At 33.0% G+C, this 12653-nt stretch overlaps 2 protein-coding genes across 6 annotated transcripts in view; one reads left to right on the top strand and one right to left on the bottom strand.

Annotated features, from left to right (window-relative positions):
• The window catches only part of TTC14 (tetratricopeptide repeat domain 14), a 33055-nt gene that overhangs the window by 2776 nt on the left and 17626 nt on the right, over window positions 1–12653 (top strand). For 2 of the 5 annotated variants that reach the window (XM_030862932.2, XM_060298383.1), the window contains exons 6-12: window positions 250–405; window positions 774–845; window positions 1251–1370; window positions 1475–1597; window positions 3973–4090; window positions 5019–5128; window positions 5948–6324. In XM_030862932.2, coding sequence (XP_030718792.1) covers window positions 250–405; window positions 774–845; window positions 1251–1370; window positions 1475–1597; window positions 3973–4090; window positions 5019–5128; window positions 5948–6324 — 1076 coding nt within the window. Of the gene's footprint in view, window positions 1–249; window positions 406–773; window positions 846–1250; window positions 1371–1474; window positions 1598–3972; window positions 4594–5018; window positions 5129–5947; window positions 7506–12653 lie in introns of those variants that run through there. The other 3 variants (XM_030862919.2, XM_030862927.2, XR_009563765.1) reach the window with 2 other exon arrangements.
• The window catches only part of CCDC39 (coiled-coil domain 39 molecular ruler complex subunit), a 46607-nt gene continuing 43567 nt past the window's right edge, over window positions 9614–12653 (bottom strand). The window contains exons 17-20 of the mRNA XM_030862884.2: window positions 12280–12420; window positions 11954–12133; window positions 11731–11816; window positions 9614–10634 (exon numbers count right to left, since the gene is read on the bottom strand). Of these exons, the coding sequence (XP_030718744.1) occupies window positions 10481–10634; window positions 11731–11816; window positions 11954–12133; window positions 12280–12420 (561 nt within the window). The 3' untranslated portion in view covers window positions 9614–10480. The remainder of the gene's footprint in view (window positions 10635–11730; window positions 11817–11953; window positions 12134–12279; window positions 12421–12653) is intronic.

Genomic DNA, 12653 nt, shown 5'->3' with positions numbered 1-12653 from the left:
GCCCAACTTCTAACAAAGTAGAATTGTAGTTTCTCTTATTTCAAAATATGCTAATTTTATTTTTATAACTCTTAAATTTCTTCAAACTTGGCAAAAGGAACCAAGTCATTATTGCCACACCTTCATGTACAAAAATGGTTTGAGTATTTAAATCCCATGTGATAATGTTATTTCCTTAATTAAAATGGGACATGCTAATCATGTTAATCATTTTTATATTTTTGTTGTGACTTTTTTTTTTTTTTTAAGGAGAAGCGTTGAACTAAATAGCAATTCTTCAGACTCCTATGAGAATATCATGCAGAGTTCTTTGGGATTTGTTAATCCAGGAGTAGTTGAATTCCTTTTAGGAAAACTAGGAATAGATGAATCTAATCCACCATCTTTAATGCGAGGCCTGCAAAGGTATAGTAAATCAGATTATTATATTAAGTGGTGAGGTCAGTGGTGCTGAAGTCAAAAGCTGCATAACTGAAGAAAATACTCAATTATCCTAAGCTTGCTGCCAATGTTTGAATGAACTAGGTGATCCCCTCTTTTTGGAATGGAGTCTTTTATCAGTGATTGATGTGTGCCATGTGACCAGATAGATGCAGAAAAAGATGCAGAAAAAAATAATATTTAACAATAATAGTCATTCCTGAGAGTTCAAGAATTTTGCTTTGTAAATAAAATACAAATTGCTTGCTTGGGATTCAGTTTTTATCTGTCAGGTGGAGAGATATAGTTACCCTAAAAAGTATTTACAGTTTGACTTTTATTTTCTTTAATAGCAAAAATTTCTCTGAAGACGATTTTGCTTCTGCATTAAGAAAGAAGCAGTCTGCATCTTGGGCTTTAAAATGGTATGAAGACTGTCTTTCAACACTTACATTAGTCTAAAAGTTAGGTTAAGGCAAGCATGCTTATGTCATCTTTAAGACCAAATTTGTTTATAAATGAATTTAAATGATACCTTTTTGACATTAGCTTTTTTAAAGGTGTAAATGGTGTTATGTTGTAAACTTTAAAGATTTAAGTTTTAGCCAATATTTTTAATTTTTTTAAAAAGGAATTAGTATATCGATATCTGGATTTCATAAGTATTTGTTATGAAATTATCCAAAGACAATACTTCTTAGTTATATTGAGAATATCAAAGACTAAATATTAACCAAATTTGATTTGCTTTAAAATTTTATTCGTGCTGACATTTTGTTTGGATATTCTGTGAAATATTTGTTATGTATGCTTTACAAACACCTTTTTAGTGTGAAGATTGGAGTTGATTATTTTAAGGTTGGACGCCATGTGGATGCTATGAATGAATACAATAAGGCTCTGGAAATAGATAAACAAAATGTGGAAGCTTTGGTAGCTCGTGGAGCATTGTAAGTGGATAATGGGTTTTAAGGAATATTTACAAGGTAAATGTGTATAAGATTTATGAATAGCTCACAAAATAAATTCCTCTAATTTTGTCTCATATCTATAGATATGCAACAAAAGGAAGTCTGAACAAAGCAATAGAAGATTTTGAGCTTGCATTGGAAAACTGTCCAACTCACAGGAATGCAAGAAAATATCTCTGCCAGACCCTTGTAGAAAGAGGAGGGCAGTAAGTGTCAGATTTTGTTAAACAGCAGAGATCTAATATTCAACCAGCTACGATAAAATCTTGAACTTAACATAAGGAAATAGCATCTCTAACTCAGTTCAGACACTGTTAGTTTCAATTTTGGTTGAAAATGTTTTTTAAATATAGTCCTCTATACATTTTCTAGTTCTTTTTTTCCTTATTACTTAGGTTCTTTAAGATTGGAGATATTTTAGTGTCTTGACTTCAGTTTTCTGAATATTTTCATTACACAGAAATATAAATGTAAAGATACAAGAAATTAGGTAAATATTGTTTTCCTGGACATACACTAGAAGTTTTTGTTTAATAGACAGAAATTTCTAATTCATTTCATCATTTTAGTAATTATAATGCCAGAAATATAAGTTGAGAACTCTATAGTTAGTTGTGAATTAGATTTCACTATTGTATTCAGCTTATTGCTCTACTTTGTCCAGTGAAATCCACAAAACTTAGATTAAACGAAGAACAAAACATTAAGAACAAACCCTATAACCTATCTTACTGTCCTGAGATACTGGCATAATACTTGGCATAGTAGTTTTATCATAAATATTTAATGACTAATAGACTAGTCTAATTTATAAAATATTTTGAAGAAACATAATACAAATATAAATAATTTGCTAACAGTCTGCTTTAATAATTAAAGACCAGTTTATGATTAATAGCATTTTTTTGCTGTTAATTTTTTAAATAGAATCATCTCTTTTCTGTTTCATGAATTTGCCTGATCATTCCAGTTTGTATGATCATTCCAGAACTCCATATAAATGAAATTTTGTAATATTTGTTTTTAACTGATAACGAACTTCTAGTTGGACCCAAGTGTTTGGAGCAGCTTTTTACTTTCTCACTAGGTACATAAGCTAGTACCTACTTAAATGTGGTTGTCTCATTTTTCACATATTGGTGATTTTTAGCTCAGTGAATGACAACACCATCTATTCCATCATCCAGGCCAAAAATGTTGATCGTCTTTCGTCCCTTACTCCCCTCATCCAGTCTGACACGAGTGATTCCATTGAACCCACTGGTTTTTAAATTTGTTTTATAGTAATTACTTGTTCCTACTTTCCAAAACCTGAAAATATTTTGCAAAACCCTTTCACTGCTGTGTATCTAAACTTTCTAATTCTCATTTTTCACAACATAGACTTGTGAACATCATCTAATAATTATCCTGTCTACAGGCTGGTTGTGATATACACGTATGCCTTGGTATTTCCAACTTTAGCAGTGAATTTTCTGGGAAAATTTTTCTGTAGAAAGGAAAATTCTTCATAAATTACTAGGAAAAGCCAGCCTATATAATTCTGTACTAAAGCTCAAGATCATAATAAATTTACAGAGGATATCAGTTGATCATGTGTTTTCACGTATTATACTAAAATGCCAATGCTTGACCTACAGTATGGCTTTAGTTATCAGTAATAGATTCCTATTCGTATTTTTGTTTGTTTAATTAAGATATAATTAACACATAACTTTATATTAGTTTCAGGTTATGTGCATTAATGTGATTAGATATATGTAAATATCGTGAAGTATTTACCACAGTAAGTCTGGTTAACTTCCATCGTCATACATAGTTAAATTTTTTTTTCTTGTGATGAGAACTTTAAGATGTACTCTCTTTGCAACTTTCAAATATACAATATAGTATTAACTATAATCACCATGATGTACATTACATCCCCAGGACTTTATCTTATAACTGGAAGTTTATAAGATAAACCACTTTCACCTACTTTGCCCCCACCCCCCCCACCCCCACGTCTGGCAACCACCAATCTGTTCTCTGTATCTTTGAGTTCAGTTTTTCTGATTTGTTTTATGTGGTTTTATATTGTCTTTTTACCAAAAAAAAAACAGCTGTAAAAGCACAATATTTAAGTGTTGTTCAATTTGAAAATAATTTGCTGGGCTTCCCTGGTGGCTCGGTGATTAAGAATCCGCCTGCCAATGCAGGGGACATGGGTTCAAGCCCTGGTCCAGGAAGATCCCACATGCCGCGGAGCAACTAAGCCCGTGCGCCACAACTACTGAGCCTGCACTCTAGAGCCTGCGAGCCTAGAGCCCGTGCTCTGCAACAACAGAAGCCACCGCGATGAGAAGCCTGCGCACCGCAACAAAGAGTAGCCCCTGCAACTAGAGAAAGCCCGACACAGCAATGAAGACCCAACACAGTCAAAAGTAAAATAAATAAATTAATTTATTTAAAAAAAGAAAATAATTTGCTGAACGTGGGTTTTCCCCTAATAAATTCTCTCATATACGCCTCTGCCCTATATGCATATTTGAGGACTTCTAATTTTTACCCAAAAAAAGCTAAATTTTCCTTTCTGATTTAGGTTAGAAGAAGAAGAAAAGTTTTTAAATGCTGAAAGTTACTATAAGAAAGCTTTGGCTTTGGATGAAACTTTTAAAGATGCAGAGGATGCTTTGCAGAAGCTTCATAAATATATGCAGGTGATTCTTTATTTCCTCTTAGAAATATTAATGAGATTTGAAATTAATGCCAAAACTTAACTTTTTTCTAGGGAAAACTATTCTAGATCATTTAATTAAGGCATTATGAAAAGTTTTTTAGATAATAGCTTTTCTTAATTGGGTTTGACATTGCTTCATAGTTTTGTTAATACTCAAAAGTAAAAATAGCCCTGTGAGAAGATTCCCATTGCCTAAATTTGGTATGTGGATTTGAGAACTGTCCTTGTAGTGAGCTTTCCTGGTGGTTACAGAATTCAGTATTGTTACTGTAATTGAGCCAATTTTAAAAAACCTTTTTGAGAAATATTTTAAACTGTCTTTTCCTGTAATACTGATGATGATGTTTTCTCATGCATTTTCTTCTGAATTGGACCATTGCTGCTGTGTCTGTGACATCTGGTGCTGCTCATCCCCATCCTCAAACTGGAAAATGATTTCTTATATAATCATGCATCCAACTGGGCTGTGCTATTTTTTAAATGGTTTGTATTTGAACATGGTGATTTCCCCCTCAATTCATCTTAATGGAATTTCTTTATTTGAATTTTATTTATAAAATTTGTGTCCTGTTTAAATTTTTAATGTTTTTTAATAATTTTTCATGTATTTTATTTTTTCCCTTTCTTGCACTCTGGGTCATGGGTTTCGATGCAATGGCTTCCCCTTTTTTCATGGAATACCAACTGCAATTGGTCCTCAATACTGTTCTGGCTGTTCCAATGATTAATGCCAAACACCTGTGTGATTAATTTTTATATGTTAAAAATATTTGTTTAATGCTGGATATATGGTGATTTGGGTATACCACATTTGGTTTCTGGTTGGGGGGTTGGTCTTTTGAAAACTGGGTTTTATATGTTCTGCTATTTTTAACGTGTGGTTTTTTCCGATATCTGGGTTGTAAAAGAAATCTTTGGAATTAAGAGAAAAACAAGCTGAAAAGGAAGAAAAGCAGAAAACAAGGAAAATAGAAACAAGTGCAGAAAAGTTACGTAAGCTTTTAAAAGAGGAGAAAAGGTAAACTATGATATTCAGTATTCTTAAACTTAAAGCAAGTACTGAGTTGAACCAAAGTGCCATATGGGAGGTAAAGTAAGTAAAACATAAAAGTGTTTCAAGTTGTAATCAATGATTCTTAGCAAGTATGTATACCATAAATTTTTCTATAAAAGAGATAAAGCAAAGTGGAATGGAAGGCTAGAATTCTGCAAAAAAAAAAGAAAAATTTAATCTTAGAATTAAAATATGTAAGTCATTTTAATTATCTGTATTTTAGGGAGAAATTTTTTAGAACTAGAGCAGTAATTTTCAACTGGGAGCGGTTTTGTCCCCCAGAGGACATTTTTGGTTGTCATAACTGGTAGAGTACTGTTGGCATCTAGAGGATAGAGGTCAGGGATGCTGCTAAACTTTCTACAATGATGTAGGATTCCCCCACCACCACCCTACCCTCCCAGCAAAGAATTATTTGGCCAAAAATGTTAATAGTACTGAGGTGGAAAAACTATTAACTAGAGGTAGCCAAATATAAAACCTCAATTCTCTCCTTTATGTATTCATATGGTCTTAAATTTTTAAGGTAATATGGGAAATGTCACTGTGTCTTTCAGAAATGATGGATTTGCTTACAGTGACAACTGTCTACACAAGTATTTTTTTCCAAAAGTCATGACATGGTAAAATTGGATCTTGTGGTAGCTAGGATTATTATTATAATTCCTTATCTAAGCCACAACTTTTATGAAAATCTTTAGAATAAAATAGAACTAAAATCTTTATGGATAATTAAACACTTTTATACTCAACATATCTGATGAGTTAACTACATTTTTTTAGGCTAAAGAAAAAAAGAAGAAAATCAACTTCTTCCTCTTCAAGTGTTTCTTCTGCTGATGAATCAGTTTCTTCTTCTTCATCCTCTTCCTCTTCTGGTCACAAAAGGCATAAGAAACATAAGAGGAATCGCTCAGAGTCTTCTCGAAGTTCCAAAAGGCATTCAGCTAAGGCATCCTCAAATCAGATAGATCAGAATAAGAAAGATGAGTGCTTCCCAGTTCCAGCCAATACTTCAGCATCTTTTCTTAACCAAAAACAAGAAGTGGAAAAACTACTGGAAAAGCAGGATAGGTTACCATATCAAAAGAAACAGGTAAAAGAAAAAGATAGATGCCCTCTTTCTTCATCTTCAGTTGAAATTCCGGATGATTTTGGAGGTAGGTCTGAAGATCCAAGAGATTTTTATAATAGCTATAAAACTCAGACAGGTAGTAGCAAAACAGAAAAGCCACATAAATCAGAAAGACATTTTTCCAGTAGAAGAGATTCCTCAGATTCCTTCTATAGGAATTCAGAGGACAAGATAAAAATTTATGGTTATAGAAAATTTGAGAAAGATACAGAAGGAAGAAAAGAACATTATAGAAGGTGGGAGCCAGGTCCCATGAGATATTCCACTTCACCAGCAAGCTCAGACTACTCTTGGAAGTCAGTTGAAAAATATAAAAAATACACTTATTCTGGATCACGTGATTTCAGTAGACGTGAGCAAAGATATCAATTAAATAAAAATCAAGGAGAATATGAAAGAGAGGGTAATTATGAGGAGGATATTAAAACAGAGGTTCCAGAAGAGGGACTGAGTAGCAAAGAGCATTCAGAAAGTGGAGTTAAAAAAAATTTACCTCAAAATTTACTCAATATATTTAATCAGATAGCTGCATTTGAGAAAGAAAAAGGAAATAAGCCAAAAAATTAATATGCCAAGGGGATCAGCACCATTAACACTAAAGGCTTTTAATAAAAGGTTTTGGTCTTTTAGTAATAACAGTCCAGTGCAGAAATATCTGCTCCTGCAGTTATTTTATTTGTAGAGACTACAGAAATCAAGTGCTTTTTATAGCGATCCTCAAAGTATTTGTTTCAGTTGTAGGTCCCCTTTTCATAGCTTGATTTTTTTCAGGCTTTTCTTGTGTATGTTTATGTACAGTTATTTCTTACTCTGATGATTTAAACTTCTTCACCTGAAGATAACACTCTCAAAGTATTGTTTCTTCATTGTATTATGGTGTGTGAGAATTTCTTGGGTCCACCTTATCCTGCTGTTTGAGAGAATATTAAATTTGTGCAGTGAACACTTGGATCGTTTTTATGAAAACTTATTTCATTCTCTCCTCTGTTAAATTAAAAGCTCTTGACTTTTGAAACAAATATATTTGAATGTTTCATAAGTACCATTTTATATTCATTTTTAAATATTAAGTTTTTTGCATAACTTTTATCTTAAAATGGTAGATTATCTGTCTTGTCTAATTGACCTCTAAACCCTGATTTAATTAAAATGGTTTATGTATCAGCTGTTTAACAGGTACCTTAGGAATAAAGCCATGAAAGTTGACTAGGGGCCCATTTTACTTACTTCTCGTTTTCTCCCCCCTTCTTGCTAGCAATATAGCACTAAGAAATTTCTTTAAATATTGGCAAGACCTTAAGAGACTACATTCCAGGCAAAAATAGATCAGAGTAGGAAAGAGTTCTTTTAGCAAAAACAGCAGTGGCAAGTGAAACACACTATAAATCTGGTCTTCCACTACGGGAAAGGAAGTTAGGAAACTGTCCTAGTATTGCAAGTGTCCAGTTGGGAAGGCACTGGGCCTGTTTCTGAATAGCCTAGAGCTGGCCTGCATTTCTGCTTTTCTTCCTTAACACCTCTCCTCTGATACCTCCTTTCTTAGAGTCTGAATAAATGACTAGGCTGACAGAGCCTGGGCTTAGAATAAATTTCAGCAACTAGAGCTGAAGAAGGAATGGACTTGGATCATAAGGATCCTCCTCGAATTATTGAAAACAGTATAAATAGGGATAGAGATAGATATAAATAGAAGTCATAGGTGTTTATAATGGGCTTTAGAATCTTTCCAACTCATGATGACACTGGATGGGTGGGTTGGAGGGTAGTGAGTATCCATCTACAAAGGTCTAAGTGACAGAGAATGATAGAGGAAGAAGACAGTCCTTGTTCTGTCTTGGAGTTTCTGCCAACAGTAAAATACCAAAAGTTAGTATAACTGGATGTGTACTATTTGTGACCTTCAGACTTCAGTGATGGGAGCCTAATGAAAAAGCTAAAATTTGTTTTGCAATGGAACAGAAAAAGAAACTCTGGTCAAAAACAATAGGTAATGGCAGTAGAAATCAGTCAGTCACTTGGGCATTAGTCTTTGCACCAAGAAATTTATCTGAAAAGAGTCCCTAGTTCTTTCTGTGTATTAATAGTTCTGGTATCATCCCTATGTAATCCTACATAGTGGTGTTTTTAGAGTGGAAACTCTTTTGACATACTACGCCTTGACCTTTAGGAATTGCTAGCACAGCTTCAGGATTTTACACACACTTTATTTAATAAAATCTCTTTGAGCATCACTATCAACCAGCATTGTCATTTTCCAAAGCGTTTTTATGGCTTAATGTTACATTCAGTTACAAAAAATTAGGTTAGTATCTTATACAACAGCCTGCCTGAATTTAGAAATTCCATTTTCCCCAAAGCTTCTTTCCTGGGATATATTAAGCAGATTATATAAGACAATTTATAAGGATATATTCAGGAAACCCATCACAGAAAAAAAATATATTATTGGAGATTTACTTGTGAAGAATCCCTAGTGGTATCTTCAGCACTTTTTTTCCCTGAACATTATATGTCTATAGTTTGTACGTACCCAGGCAGTATCTTGGTTTGCATAAGTAGATGACTTTCTAACACAGCAGGTGAATGTTAGGATAACTCTAGATTTGGAGATAATAGGGTTGATCCCTTGTTTCACCATTTAACATTATTACACTGAACTTGGAACTATTACTTTATTTAAGAGTTAAATGTAGACTTGCATGCTGGCTTGAGAACCTAACCATTCCACAAATACTGTGCTAGGCTTTGGTTGGTGACTCAATAATAGGTAGAAGTTACTGTGCAATTCCGATGTATCAGGCCCTGTGCACTTTGTATATATTATCTGATTATTTCAATAAACTTTTGATATAGATAACTCTTACTGTCTTTATATTACAAATGAGGAAAAAAGCATAAAGTAACTTTCCCAAGGTCAGAGAACTAGTAAGATACAATTCCTGCCTTCATAGAATACAGTGTTTAATATTTCAACTTCCAAGTAATTTACAAAGTAAAAAAGGGCAGAGAATGAGAACTCTGAACATTTGAAGTGACCATAAGATCAATCAGTTTTTAGATCTTATAAATCTCACTTAGCAGAACAGTGTTTTATGAAACAATATTCAGCTTTTTACCCATCTTATTCATTGGACTTGGCTATGCCTTTTGCTGGCTATTACTAAAAATGATAATAAAATATTCTAGTGATCAGGAGAAACCACTACTGCCTTTCAGAAGGAATTGCAAGTGACAGTTCTAAACAATGACAATTGTCTGTATAACAAATATTTTTTTCCAAGGTTTGAAGGAGACAATACTCATTTAGGTTCATAGATCCTGATAAATTTATTTGAAAACCAGTTTTATAACATCATAGTCATACTTCAGGAGTTCAAACTGTTGGGCACATGTTATGATAAAGTATTGACTGAAATAACATTCTTAATCTGGTAGTCTACCTTCACTGCAAATTTATGGAATTCCTATTGCAAATCTAATTACGCTTAGCTTTCTTTAAATTGTTTATTAAATCAAGGAAATCTTGAAAACACATTCTTGGTTGTATCTTGAGAGCAAAATCTTTAATGTGTTTGACTTCTTTCAAGATCAGAATGGACTACTTCCTAGAAATTTAAGCTGCACTTTTATTGATACAGTGGTTCTCTTTCCTATCAGTTGTTTTCTTGGTGGGGGGAGGGGAGAGGTAATGCCATTTTTTGACTAAAAATTTTTTAATTATACTAAAGGAAGAAGCTAACAGTTTTCTTCCCCCAAAGTCTGGGAAGTATGTTTCTTTTAATAAAACCTAAATTCAGGATCTTCCAGGGTAAAAGAGATATAACAAACAAAATAACAGTGGAAAATATCATAACCCTATGCTTGTATAACACATATCCTTGTTAAGAATCTGTTCTTACTGCTTTCCTTCTATGTGAAAAAAAATAGTAGGCAAAAAGCTAAGAAAATTAAACATTTCTTTGGCTTATTTGGACCCAAATAGCTTGACTTTTTTTTTAACAGTTTTTATATTTTCCACTGGATAAAACTTTTGTCTGGTCATATTGTATTTCTAACACTATTTCAGTAGGCCTGTATATCAGTATAAGGCACCCAAAAGCATAGAGTGGGATATACTATTTTTAAATTATGAGATTTTTGGTTTTGTGTTTACAATTTGTTCAAAAGAGAGATTAAAATGTTTATTTGCTGCTCTTTTTGCTTTTACCATTACTGGAGCCACTGCTAGCACTAGGTGGTCTAGAAGTGCTGCCAGTTAGTGAAGAGGCTGGGAAGTTCAGCTCTAATACTTTAATTGAAGTCTGAGAAGCAGAAGTACTTGTACTCTTAGATGACCTAGAATAAAACCAGAATTACTGTAACTTAATTCAAAATTTTTATTTTAGTAGAGACCCCCTCATTAATGGCAAAAGATGCCATAATCCCACAAGTAATTAAAGAGATCAAAAAAGATATACTATTAATAGTGCTAATAATTTTAAAAGCATCACCATTAGTAATATCAAGAAATTAGTTTAGAAAGGAAAAGCTGATAAAGTTTCAAACCAGTAGAAAAATAGTTCAACAAATATATTTCTATTGATACATGAAAAATGTTTTCAACTATAACCAATTTAGAGATAAAATCATTAGGTATTAAAAGTTTGCAAAAATCATTAAACAAAAGGTAACAAAAACAGGCATGGGAAGTTGGGTGCTGGCAAGAGTAATTAATATGATAGGTTATATAATTTAAACCAAAAAGAAAGTGAAGGGCCTATTGACAGGATAAAGTGGTGGTAACTATCCATACAACTGTAAATACTAAGATTTTTAAATATATATTTTTATGAAAGTACTGGGATGTTCAAGTGGCTGCTCACCGTGTTTACATAGAAAGTGTTTTTGTTTTGTTTTACTTAAGCACTGTCTTAGGAAATCCTTTCATGACATCTCTTCGCAGAGTAATGAAAAGTAATATGGCTGCTGTGTTGACAAAATGTCTACTTGATGATAGAATTCTGTATAAAACTAAACTGCAGAAGTAAAGAATAATTTCCTTTTTAGCAAAATTAAGCAGCATAAATAAAATTCTGACTCCTGAAGATTTTACAATGGATTTTAATAATAAGTCTGTACAACCAAGTTGCCCTTTTATGGTTTAATAAATTCTCCCCATACTCAGGGATGACCATGCTAAATGTGCCCTCCAAAATCTCACCCTGCTTTATCCTACTGAGATAGCTGCTAGTCACAAAGCACTTATGCCAAAATGAAAATAACACCAGAAGTCAGAAGGAAAGAGTCCTGCCCTGCTGGCTGTTTTCTGTGTATGTGACACTGACGCATGCCATAGCTGTAGCATGTGGAAGTAGCTGAGTTCACTTAGGATGGAAGCTGTGAGAGTTGTAGGTAAGTAAGTAAGGAGACGGTGTTTTCTCCTTCCACTTACCTTGCTGATACCAGTGAAGTCTGGGAAGGAGATCTAGAACTGTGACGACTCCCTTTAGTACTAGCCGTAGGTAGTGCTAAACCACTCTGGAAGGATAGTCAATAGCAGTCAGTACCACTGCATTTTAGAATATTTTTCATTAGACTTCACTTTATGATGAATACCATAAATTTTTTTGTGAAATGTTTAAGAAATATATTTAACTAGAAGATACTCTTATTACCTGTTGAAAGTATGTTTGAAGGATAATACCAATCTCAGCATTTTCTTCTGTGATATCAACTAACATTTCATCAATGATCTTGTGAAGCTGTTTCACTTCACGAAGTTTGATGTCTTGTTCTTCTAGTGTTTCATCTTTCGTGTCTTTCAAAAGACGGATTTCCTTGATGAGTTTTGCACACTGTTGGTCAACAGTAGTCAGTTATTATTTAAACCTGTTTTCTAGAACTTAATATTTTTTAATGGGTGAAGGAGGATTTGGGGTTACCATTTGGAACTCCAAAAAAATATAAATATGACAGGTCAGTTTTTAAAAGTTATCAATACCTGTTTAGTTACTCTCTCTAATTTTGGCTTCTGCTCCTCAGTTTCTTTCCTTAGTTGAAGTGTGTAAGCTTGCTTCTCTGATATTTTTTCTTTGACATTATTTGTTAAATGTTCTATAACTGCTAAAGTATTTTCCATGCTCTGCAGAAAATAAAGGTATTAACATACTTATTGGTTAGGATCAGAAATAACTTTTATAACTTGCCAAGTATTCATTTAATTTCGATTCATTTATTTTTGTGTACAATGTACATTCTGTTGGTAGATAATAAGTATAATGGCTTTATGGATTAAGTTTTATATATAATTACACTGGAAAGTATTTTTATGGTATTTGGGAGAAAAATAAACAATTCAAACAATGACTGTTGAAA

The sequence above is a fragment of the Globicephala melas genome, chromosome 4 (assembly GCF_963455315.2).
Source record: "Globicephala melas chromosome 4, mGloMel1.2, whole genome shotgun sequence".
NCBI classification, from domain to species: Eukaryota; Metazoa; Chordata; class Mammalia; order Artiodactyla; family Delphinidae; genus Globicephala; species Globicephala melas.
Note: the sequence above shows the minus strand (reverse complement) of the source record. Positions and strands in the feature narration are given on the sequence as shown.